Raw genomic sequence first — 12,518 nt, 5'->3', positions numbered from 1 at the left:
CTCATTTGTAAAAGAACAATTATAATTTTGGTTTGGGGGCAGCAAGTATGAGTGCATAAACAGTGCAGAATATGCAAAATGAAGGTATGCAAACAAATATTGAAGACTTGATCTGTCTCTTAATGGAGCAAGATGTACCTTGGAATTGATGCAGAATGGGATATTGTTTGAAGGATCTGAATTTGTGCGCATACAACTTTGAACTGTTGCTAAACGCTCCTAATACAGACATGTTTCCATATTCAATGAGGAGATTTTTACAAAGCTGACTGGGTTAAGTGTTACTTTGCCATGTCTGATTTCAATCCTTGGTGAATTCTGAGGGGTCTGATTTTATTATCGACTTTGAATTTGTGGTTTGTTGGCTTAACCACTGGATCTGGAGTTGTGAATAGCCTATACCAGCTAAGGATGGCTGGTTTATTTAGAAGTTGGCGACAATACCTTTGAGATATAGTTACAGGACAGAATATAGAATTTTTGAACTCTAGGGCCAACTTAAAAGTTAAAACAATTTGTATTCTCAGCTGGGAAAAATGCAGACTTCTGGGGTGGGTGTGGGGGTGGTGGTAAAGCATTGGAGTGGAGCTAATTTAGATCTTTTGAAGAACTGGCATTTTTGTGCTGCATTAGGTAACGTTGGTCAACCAATTTATTCTGAAAAATGTTTTGTTGGTCAAAGTGGCATGTGAAAATGAGTGTTTGTTTTGGTTTATTATTAGTAAGGATAATGGGAATGCATGTTCTCATGAGTTTTTTTCAATATATAGATATTTAGCATTATTCCAAATCTGCTTCTCATTATTAAACTGATCTTGAAGCATTCAAAAATATATATACGGTCTTAAAATTTTCCTTCAGGTCTGTTGTATACCAGCAAAGCTCCAAGGAATCTGCCACCCTCCAGCTATTCTTCTCACTGCAGCTTGATACACAGTCAGAGAAGATTCGTACAGTGCAGGATGCTCTGGAAAGCTTGGTGGCCAGGGAGTCTGTTCAGGGATACACCACTAAAACCAAACAAGAGGTAGATGTCTTTTAACAAAACGGATTCCAAATTTATATGGAAATCACTTGTCAATTCTATTACTTTAAACTGTTTATTGAGTTTTATTGTGAACAAATAACAGTACTGAAACAATATATTTCTTAACTTTAGATATTGTAGAATGTAGAATATATGCATTTGTTTACTTGCCTGAATGCACTTAAGCAACGGTGTATCTGTATGTAGGTGTGTTTTATGTGGTGGCAAATTGCAGATTTACGTGTACTTGCAGTTCTCCGTGTCTGAAGAAGGGTCTCGACCCGAAATGTCGCCTATTCCTTCGCTCCATAGATGCTGCCTCACCCAATTAGTTTCTCCAGCGTTTTTGTCCACCTTCGATTTTTCCAGCATCTGCAGTTCTTTCTTAAACATTTGTACTTTAAATGTAGTTGTTTTAATATCAAGCCATTTACCTGGAATTTAGTTGCCGCAAGATATAGCCTATATATGATTTTAAGTGCAGAAGCATCAGCAATGTTGTGTGAGCCATTTTGGATTTGAAATTATTTTTTTGTGGCCTGGGCATCAGTGTGAAGGCCAGCATTTATTATTCATTCTTAGTTGCCCTCGAGAAGGTGGTGGTGAGCAACTTTCTTGAATTACTGTAATCTTTCTGGAGAAGGAGTCCCATAGTTCTGTTGAGGAAAGAGCTACTGGGTTTAAACCCAACAGTGATGTTGGTATCCCCATTCACTTGCTGCCCTTGCTCTCTGTGGTATAGATCCTGGGAGATAGTCAGTGTCGTCTAAGCAGGTATGTTTGTAAATTATAGATCTTGCAGGCACAATGTGCAAATGGTGCAGGGAATGAATGTTATGGATGGTGTATTGCAAATCAAGAGGCTCTTATTTAGCATGGTGTTGAAATTCTTGAGAGAATCGTCTGGCAAGTATTCTAAGTATACTAAGTTTTATTATATGCAAGCATGGGCTGCTTTATTTGCTACTTTTTGATTATATTTGTATCTCTCCACTTCAGAACTTAAGGTGAAAGGTAGATCATTGATATAGTAGCTGATGACAACTTGATCAAGGACACTGCTCTGTGGAACTAGGGCTGGGATATTTGCCCACAACCATCTGTCTTTGCGCGAGGTTTGATGAATTACTGTAACTTTAATTCAGTGCTCCATAACATAAGTTCCTGGTTAAAAGTTGCCTTGATGTCAAAACAGCCTCTCTTATCTTTAGTTTAGTTTAGAGATACAGCGCAGAACAGGCCCTTCGGCCCACCAAGTTTGCGCCGACCAGCGATCCCTGCACACTAACACTATCCTACACACACGAGGGACAATTTACAAATTATCGAAGTCAATTAACCGACAAACATGTGCTTCTTTGGAGCATGGGAGGAAACCTGAGCGGCGGAGAAATCCTATGCAGGTCACAGGGAGAACATACAAACTCTGTACGAACAGAGGTCCGGATCGAACCCGGGTCTCTGGAGCTGTAAGGCAATAACTCTACCGCTGCACCACCGTGCCACCGTTCTCCCCTCAGCATTTCAGTTAATTCAACTGGTAGTAATGGGGTCTCCTGTCTTTCAGTGAAGTTTGGTTAGCTAAAAATGTACCTTTTATTTAAAGTCAGGGCAGTGAACTGAGTGGCTTGGGATTTATTTCTGAAAAATAATTGGCTTCTATGCCACATATTTAATTTTTTTTTGAGGTAATTGTTCCTTACTATGGCCTCATTATCAATGAGTAATGACACTTTCTTCATTGAGGCACTATATTCCTATTTCAGACGCCAACTAAATGATCTATGACTTTCTAATTCAACATCGTACATTGTACCTTTAATTATCGTATTTCCGGGCATTGAAGACAATAGACAATAGGTGCAGGAGTAGGCCATTCGGCCCTTCGAGCCAGCACCGATCATCCACAATCAGTACCCCGTTCCTGCCTTCTCCCCATATCCCCTGACTCCGCTATCTTTAAGATCCCTATCTAGCTCTCTCTTGAAAGTATCCAGAGAACCAGCCTTCACTGCCCTCTGAGGCAGAGAATTCCACAGACTCACACCTCTCTGTGAGAAAAAGTGTTTCCTCCTCTCCGTTCTAAATAGCTTACTCCTTATTCTTAAACTGTGGCCCCTGGTTCTGGACTCCCCAAAATCGGGAACATGTTTCCTGCCTCTAGCGTGTCCAAACCCTTAACAATTTTATATGTTTCAATAAGATTCCCTCTCACAGTAAACTCCAGAGTGTAAAAGCCCAGCCGCTCCATTCTCTCAGCATATGACAGTCCCGCCATCCCGGGAATTAACCTAAGTTGCACTCCCTCAATAGCAAGAATGTCCTTCCTCAAATTAGGGGACCAAAACTGCACGCAATACTCCAGGTGTAGTCTCACTAGGGCTCACTGTTGCTGCCCTAGCAGTACGTGGTCTGTCACCTGAGCTAGAGGGGGATCAATGGGTGGGGAGGTTGCAATTATACTTCTGATATGGGGAGTGGTTAGTAGTGGTGAGGTCACTATATTAAAGGTACATGCACATGATCTACATCCTTCCCCTTGGAAACAAAGCAATACAGCAGCGACGGGGCGACCACGTCTCATGCGCTACGAGCATGTAAGCAAACAGATGAGCAACCAGCTAAGCAAAATCACCATAGCGGACAGGCGGCTTAACCAGCCGGCCGGACCGGGTACGCAGCTCGCCATCTCCCCCCTCTGCAGGAAGAGCAGGAGCCGGAACTGGGGCGGGCGACTGAACCGGGGATCCTGGAGGAGAAGGAGTCGGCGGAGGCAGAGGAGGGGACGCAGGCGCAGCAGCGGTTGGACGGGCAGGGGAACGAGGGCTGTCAGGCGGAGAGCGGGGCTGGACGAGCTGAGGTGGCAGGGAGCGAGGCATGCGTGGGGCGGTGGGCAGTGTAGCGGACAACGGAGGGGAGAAAGGGTCGGCAGGCGGTGGTGGGGGCTCGTTGACAAGCCGCAGATGTTGGCGGGACCGGCGGTAGATGGTACCGTCGTGGTCGACCAGGTAGGACTGCGGCGAACCAGCATCACCGACGACGGTGGCAAGTTTGGAGTGACCGGAGGGGGACTGCATCCGACGACTTGGCTGGGGAACAGACGCTGTAGGGGACGGCAGGACTGGTCGTGGGAGCGCTTTTGCACTGCGTGCTTGAGGGCAATGCGCTCCTGGACAGCAGCAGGCTGGAGAACAGAGGGCACGAGGGACTGCTGGGTCACAGGGAGTGGAGGTCTCGTTGTGCGAGCCATCAGCCGCTGAGCTGGTGAGCCCAAGGCAGTGTCGCGGGAGATGTTCCGAAGATTGAGGAGGGCCAGGTAAAAATCGGATTTGGACAGTCTGCAATGCTCCAGCAAGTCCTTAGCACTGCGGACAGCGCGCTCCGCCAGGCCGTTGCTTTGCGGGTACTCAGGACTGCTGGTGTAGTGTCGGAAGTTCCAGCTGGCAGCGAAACCCCGAAACTCGGCACTGGTAAACTGGCTGCAGTTGTCAGATTGGAGGCTCGCCAGGGAGCCGAAAGTGGCGAAGTGGCGGCGCAGCTTCCCGATGACGGCCGAAGTGGTGAGGGAGTGCAGCTAGTCGACCTCGAACCAGCTGGAATAAGAGTCAACGAGGACCAGGAAGTGCTTGCCACGCCATTCGAAAATGTCAGTGGTGACTGCCATCCAGGGCAGTTCAGGGGCAGGTTGTTGCAGAAGCGGCTGACGTTGCTGATGGGGAGCGAGGCTATTGCAGGTAGCGCAGGCGGAGACCCTCTCCCGGATGTCTTGGGCCATGCCGGGCCAGTAGAACTGACTCTGGGCGTGGGACAGAGTGGCCTCGGCCCCAGGATGACCGCGGTGGGCGACTTGTAAATAGTGGTCCCGCAGCGCGGCGGGCACAACGACTTTGTGTCCTTTCACCACCACACCGTCGTGCAGGACAAGCTCGTCACGGACCAGGAAGTAGGGCACGGCACCGGCCGGCAAGGACGAACGGCTGTCTGGCCAGCCCTGCCAGATGACGCCGGCAAGCTGGTGCAGGGCAGGATCCTTGGCAGTGTGCTTGACCAGGGACTGTATCTGCTGTGAAGGCACAATGTTAACGTTAAGCACCATCAGGTCAGACGATTCGTATGGGTGGCGATCAGTGGACGATAGTGGTGCGCGGGACAGCGTGTCGGCCACGAACATGTCCTTGCCCTTGCGATACACAATTTTAAAAGTGAAGCGCTGTAGCAGCAGCATCATGCGCTGCAGCCGGGAAGAGGCAACGTGGATCGGCTTGTTTAGGATGGTGATCGGTCTCGATCGTGAAGTTGTTGCCCAGAATGTAGTCCTTGAACTTGGAGCAAGCAAATACCACGGCAAGCAGTTCCTTCTCAATCTGAGCGTAGCGCTGCTCGGCAGAGGTCATGGTGCGGGACGCATAGGAAACGGGCAGCTGCCGGCCATCGTGGAGCTGCAGGCAGGCGGCACCCAGACCAAATTTGGAAGCGTCGCAGGTGAGAACGATGGGATGCTGTTGATCGAAGAATTTGAGAGTGGGGGTACTGACTAGTCTAGACTTCAGGACGTCGAAGGCATGTTGGTGATGCGGGAACCAGGCCCAGGCAGTGTCCTTCTTGATGAGCTCCCTCAGGGGTGCACTCAGCTCGCTGAGGTCGGGGATAAATTTTCCCAGGTAGTTGACCATGGCCAGGAAACGCTGCAGGCTGGGCACATCGGTGGGTGAGGACATCCCGGAGACAGCAGCTGTTTTTTGCAGGTCAGGCTTCAGCCCCGAGGCAGTAAAAACGTGGCCCACGTAAGTGACCTCCGGGACGCGGAAACGGCACTTCTTTGGGTTGAGCTTGAGGTTGATTTCACAGGCCCGATCTAGGACTTGACGGAGGTGGAGGTCGTGCTCAGCCACGTCCTTACCGTAGACCAGAATGTCGTCAACGATGATAGCACACGGCAGGCCGGCAAACAGCTGCTCCATGGTTCGCTGGAATACCTCGCTGGCAGAGTTAATCCCGAATGGCATGCGGAGGAATCGGAACCTTCCGAAAGGCGTGCTGAAGGTCGTCAGGTAGGAGGATCGCTCGTCCAGCGGTATCTGCCAGAAAGAGCTCTTGGCATCGAGGACCGAAAAAACAGTGGCCGGACCAACCTGTGCAGCGACGTCCTCCACTGTTCGCATTGGGTAGTGCGGGCGTTTGATGGCCAGGTTCAGGTCCTTGGGGTTGATGCAAATGCGAATTTCAGTTTTGTCTTTTTTCGCGGCAACAACCATGGTGGAGACCCACCGGGTGGGATCGCTCACCTCTTTCGGTATGCCCATGGTGACCATGTTGAGCAGCGTAGATTTCACCTTGTCCTTCATGGCGAAGGAGATGCGATACGGCGGGCGGATCACCGGTTCAACGCTGGGGTCGACAACAATCTTGTAGCAGCTGGGCAGCTTGCCCAGCTTTTCGTCGAAACGGTCGGGGTATTCGCGCAGGGGGTCCATGAGGGTCCGCACCTGGTGGATATCACGGTGAAAGGAGACCAAACCGAGGTCTTGGCACGCCTGGGCACCCAGCAAGGTAACGCTGTTGGAGTCTAGCAGGTAGAAGGTGAGGGGCCGAGAGGCCTTCAGGACCTTGCAGTGCAGGGTTGCCTTTCCCACGGAAACGAGTACGGCTCCCCCGTAGGCATGCAGGCGGGAGTTGGCAGCAGTCACTATCTCATTAGTTCTTATCTTTTTGAAAAGGCTTGTTGACATTACATTGGTTACGGCCCCCGTGTCGAGCTTTGCTGAGAAGGTCGAACCATTGACAGTGACCCGAACCGAAGGGTCCGTTATCAAGGCATGTGCATCCAAGAGTGAAAAAATGCTGGTCTCCCCCTGGGATGAACTGGTATCAGACAAAGGGAGTTCGTCAGGCTGAGACTGGTAACCAGGCTCGCTATCTGCCTGAGCAAGGTTGATTAACATTCGCCGAAGAGGGGGGGCCGGCTTCCCACGAGAGCGGCAGGCTGCAGAGAAATGGTTTAACTTCTTGCAAAAATTGCATGTCTTGCACAAGGCAGGGCACACATTAAACTGATGGGAGGCAAAATTGCAGTTGGGGCAACGTCGTGGGCTCCCGCCCCCGGGTGCAGGGGAACCCTGTTGCCGTGGCGGGCCAGCGGGTTCACCTCCTCAAATTTGTAACATGTCCCTCTGTGCTTTATGTAGGACAAACAACAAAATCATGTAAGGAGACAAAATATTTGATCACCCATGATTTTTATGCTGTTGATCTAAATTTAAGGAACATAATTGTATGTGATTTATGTATTTGTGCATCCAGCCTTCTTGCCAGCAGTGTAATTGTGGAAAGTAACAGTAACGGGTGCATTCTGGGGATTGGGATTTGGGGTGTACCGTTGGGAATTGTGGAAGGATCACCATTGTTCTTATTCTTTAGAATGAGATTTTGGGGAACTTGAAAGCATATAAAATAGCTGAAGTTAGTCTGGCTTTGTTAAGGGGAGATCTTGCCTGACAAATGCAGTGACAAGCAGGATAGACAAAGGAGAGTTAGTGGATGTTGTTTACTTTCAGAAGGCCTTTAAGAAGGTGCTACACCTGAGACTGCTAGAAAGATAAGAGCCCATTTTAATAGAGGCTCGGAAATTGACTCACTGGCAGAAGGCAAAATGTGGAATGAAGGCGGTCTTTTCTGGGTGGCTGCCAGTGACTTGTGGTGCTCACAGGGATCAGTGTGGGGTTGGCTGCTTTTCACGTTACATTTTAAAGATCTGGATGATGGTATTGATGGCTTTGAAGCCAGGTTTGCGGATGTACAAAGATAGTTGGAGGAGCAGGTAATGTGGAGGATGCAAGAAATCTGCAGAAGGACTTGGACAGGTTGGGAGAGTGGACAAAGTGACAAACGGATTACAGCATAGTAACTTGTTTAAAAGGCTCTGGGCCTGTACTTGCTGGAGTTTAGAAGAATGTAGGAGGATCTCGATGAAACCTACCAAATAATGAAAGGCCTACATAAAGAATGTGGAAAGGATGTTTCCAGTAATGGGAATGTCGAGAGCCAGATGGCACGGCCTCAGAATAAAGGGATGTACCTCAAGAATGGAGATAAGGAGGCATTTTTCTAGCTGGATGGTGGCGAATCTAGAATTCATTGCCACAGACAGCTGTGAAGGCCAAGACATTGGGTACATTTAAAGCATTTCAGTCATGCAGATCTAAGCACCTCCCCCCGCTTGACTCCATCCAAGGACCCAAGCAGTCTTTCCAGGTGAGACAGAGGTTCATCTGCACCTCCTCCAACCTCATATATTGCATCCGCTGCTCTACGTGTCAACTGCTCTACAAGCGCAGGCTTGGCGATTGCTTCGCACAACACCTCCATTCAGTTCGCATTAATCAACCTGATCTCCCGGTGGCTCAGCACTTCAACTCCCGCTCCCATTCCGAATCCGACCTTTCTGTCCTGGGTCTCCATGGCCAGAGTGAGTCCCACCACAAATTGGAGGAACGGCACCTCATATTTCGCTTGGGTAGTTTACACCCCAGCGGTATGAACATTGACTTCTCCAATTTCAGGTAGTCCTTACTTTCTCCCTACTTCCCCTCCCCTTCCTAGCTCTCCCACAGCCCATTATCTCCGCCTCTTCCTTTCTTCTTCCAGCCCCCCTCACCCCCACATCAGTCTGAAGAAGGGTCTTGACCCGAAATGTCACCTATTCCTTCGCTCTATAGATGCTGCCTCACCCGCTGAGTTTCTCCAGCATTTTTGTCTACCTTCGATTTTTTTGCAGTTCTTAAACATTATAAGAAGTGTGAAGTATCTTTGAATTGATTACAGTTTGTAGCAATATTTACATGTATTATGCTTTCTAATTATGTTCCCTATTCAGCACTAGTTAGTAAAATTATGTTGGCAGTTTTGTGGCACCAGTTCATTGAATGTCACAAGCTGAAGTACAATTTACTACAAGTAATGTAAATTGACCTCGTTCCCTGTCAAATGTACAGTTTAGAATTTTTGTTAATTTTAATTCATGTCACGCTGATTCCTGATTTGCTTATGTTGGTGTAAACTGAAATTGAACTTTATTTCAATTTTTTTTTCAGGTGGAGATTTGTCGCCGTGTGACCTTGGAAGAATTGCCACCTGTTCTTGTCCTGCATCTTAAACGCTTCATTTATGAAAAGACTGGGGGATGCCAGAAGCCAATCAAGAATATCGATTACCCTATTGATCTTGAAATAAGCAAAGGTAAGTGTTAACTGCATAATCATGTACAATTAATAGCTACACTGCTTGAAGATATTTTTATCATCCTGCCTTTGAACTCTGAAATCTATGGGCAACAGCCATCTTAACGTACAAAAGGATCTGCTCCCAACAGCCATTTTCCTTTTGTTCCACCAGTGCAGTATTTGCAGTTCTGTGCAGGGGAGAATAGACGGGTTTAAGATTCTGTCAATTTAACGCTGAACCAGTGTTTCATCTTAGTATGATAGTAGCTAGAGGTGACCACTGTTATTCTTTTTGCAAAATGCTTTTTCTACTGGAACACTTGTCTGACAGTGTTCAAGAGAGTTTTATTGTCATGTGTCCCTGATGGAACAATGAAATTATTGCTTTGCTTTAGCACACCAGAACATAGGCCAAATACTGAACAGATCAGTGTGTCCATATACCATTGCATAATATATACACACATGAATAATTAAACTGATAAAGTGCAAATAAACAGATTGGCTATTAATGTGTTATATGTCACAGCCTTGCAATTACTTAAATGCTGTGTTATAAAGCAAAAGAGAGTGTCTCAGCTGCTTTTATATTTCCGAATCTCCCTTAAAAGTTGCTGATTTTCAGAAATATCAATTCTGATCACATAAGCTCTTTGCCGAGGCCTGCTCAACCAATGTAGATAGGAGATTCCTGGGAGATGCGAAAACAACATAACCACAATGAATGGAGGAATTAAACTAATGTGTTCTGTTTGTATTGAGTGAAAGATAATCTAAATGTCACCTCAAATAATTTAACATGGAAGCAGGGTTAATGTCTGGCAGTTAGTTGAGAATAACTGACAAAATTATTAAGAGGAATGTTAGGAACAGTAGAGTGAAGATTGATTATTGTGTAAATGGAAACTCTATTTTACTGTATGAATGATGTTAACTTTCAGTGACCAATTGGTTAGAACTGGAAACTTGCATCTACATAGTGGCTTTTGTAACTTGAGTTACAAAAGTACCCTGGGGAGGTGGAGGCAAAGGGAAAAGATGGAGGGATCCTGTCAAACCACGATGGGGAGAAAATTACTTGCTTTACCTGCCAGTAACACCCAGAGAACATTTTGTTTCTTTGCTTCGTTTAGTGGTCTTTATGGCTATTTCTCAACAAGCTAGAACATTGGTTCATTTCTGAAGGAGTTCATTTCTTATGTTGTAATCAGGGGGATATTTCCTCACTCCTATTTGACCTGATGCCATGTTTTCTGGAGTCAGTGTTGAGAACTCAAAGAGCTATTTCTTCCAGTCTATATATCCTCCTGCTTTTGGTGTGTCTGTTCTGCTAATGGAATAGAATGTACCCAGGGATTGTGATTGTGTTGTCTGTAAGTATGACTATGGTTGAGTAGTCATGCTTGTTGAACAACAAACTGCAAATACTGGAGAGGATGACTCTTAACTGGGGTTAACTAAGTTCAATTGGGGTTTGATCAGTTGGAATTCAGTTTGATGTCAGGTGGTTTCTGTCAGAATGTAGTGGTGATGATAAAACCACTGAGTTATTTGCTGCAGCATTTCAGCAGGCATTTAATTAGGCATACATGTTGGGCCTGTAGTCTCTAATGGGCCAGATCAGGTAAAGGCTCCTTTCCCTGAAGTACATGAGTGAACAGAATGGACTTATTTTTACAATAGTCTGGTAGTACAATGTTTACCATTAATGTGGTGAGATTTTTTTAAATTTCAGTATTTCTGTGAATTGAATAGATCCCATCACCGCTAAAGGATTTCCCATTGCAAATGTGTAATTTCATTGTCTCTTGTTTTCCAAACTCCAAATTATCATTGTTTCCGTGGGGAGCAGTTATGGACACATTCCAGATTAGACTTTCATCAAGACATGAATATATTCTTGCTTCATTAAATGAACATTTAAAGACGTGTCATCCTCAGCAATATCTTAGCAAGAATCTAAGTGGTTTCATGAAGTAGTATTCTGCATTTTTTAAATTTTTCGGTTTTCGGCTGAATCTATTTCTGTTCTTTGACATTTCCCACGTTATCCCTTTATATTAAAACTTTATATTATATCCATTTATATTAGTCAAAATTGACCTGTAACAAGAGATCACGTTACTAAAAGTTATTTCTTCCCTTGTAGATCTCCTTTCCCCTGGTGTGAAGAGTAAGATTTCCAAAGTCCAAAGAACTTATAGGCTCTTTGCAGGTATGTAATTTCTTAAAATTGTTAATCCGTTGGTTTCTGTATTTGTAATGATTATTGTTAAAAGAGCTACAATATTTTAAAAGAAAATGTCAATCTTTGGGTGTTAAACTGGTGCTAAATTCCTGGTGCTGCAATTTGACTCTATGTCAAATTGTCTGCACTGGGAAAGGTTACTGTGGAGATTAAAATTGTAGGGGCTTTCTTTGTTTTACAGAGGAAAAACATCATCTGGTATATTGATTTGTAGTTCTGAAAGATGATGTGAGAATGCAAAGTGTCAATAAGCTTGAATAACTTACTCCTCTTTCCTGAAGCTATAAAAAACAGTCTCGGGCTGCTGTATGTGGTTAGATCATTTGAACATTTAAATTGTAGCAGTTAAAGGAACAGTTAAGCAATTTGTGTACATTCTTGGAGGAATGATACTTGATACTTAATGTTAACCGATTGGTCTATCTTTTGCACACTTCCGTGTGTCTACATGTATTTTTTGTGAAGCTGGATGTTCATATTCTGTTCTTGTACCAGCAGTCCTGATTTTAGAACTGTTCTCTAAGAATTCCATTATGTACAAAATTGGTGCGTTGTTCCATAGCGGTTGACTGCAGACATTGTCCTCTTATTTCCTGTTAAATTGAATATGTTTACATAAATAATTCATATACTCTAAGAATTTGCCAATTACGCAAGAGAAGCAGACTGAATATTTTACTTTTGCAATTGCAGGACTGACATATCATGTGTTGCTGCTTTATTTAGTCTAACTGGTGTTCACTTAATCAATATTTAGAGTTATAATGGTCTATATTACCAGTGGAAAAAAAAGTCAGGCATTCTTCCAAGATTAAACTAATTATACAGGTTGACATGTCTTGTGGCCCTTGACCAGATAATTCTAAACCAGAAACATGATAGCCTTTTCCAAATTACTTCCAAGGTTAAAGTGAAAATAAAAAGCTAGTGAAATCAAAACACTGGAATTGTTCAGACCAGACAGCATCTTTGCGCTCTAACTTCAACTAGCCCTTGCTTTCCCTCTCTCCATCCACTCCCCTTC

The 12,518-nt window shown here is 45.3% G+C and overlaps 1 protein-coding gene across 2 annotated transcripts in view; it reads left to right on the top strand.

The window, feature by feature from the left end:
- usp10 (ubiquitin specific peptidase 10) overlaps positions 1-12,518 on the top strand; it is a 72,817-nt gene that overhangs the window by 47,449 nt on the left and 12,850 nt on the right. For both annotated transcript variants that reach the window (XM_055648917.1, XM_055648916.1), the window contains exons 11-13: positions 862-1,027; positions 9,118-9,262; positions 11,396-11,461. In XM_055648917.1, coding sequence (XP_055504892.1) covers positions 862-1,027; positions 9,118-9,262; positions 11,396-11,461 — 377 coding nt within the window. The remainder of the gene's footprint in view (positions 1-861; positions 1,028-9,117; positions 9,263-11,395; positions 11,462-12,518) is intronic.

This window comes from Leucoraja erinacea, chromosome 17 (assembly GCF_028641065.1).
Source record: "Leucoraja erinacea ecotype New England chromosome 17, Leri_hhj_1, whole genome shotgun sequence".
Lineage (NCBI taxonomy): Eukaryota > Metazoa > Chordata > Chondrichthyes > Rajiformes > Rajidae > Leucoraja > Leucoraja erinaceus.
Note: the sequence above shows the minus strand (reverse complement) of the source record. Positions and strands in the feature narration are given on the sequence as shown.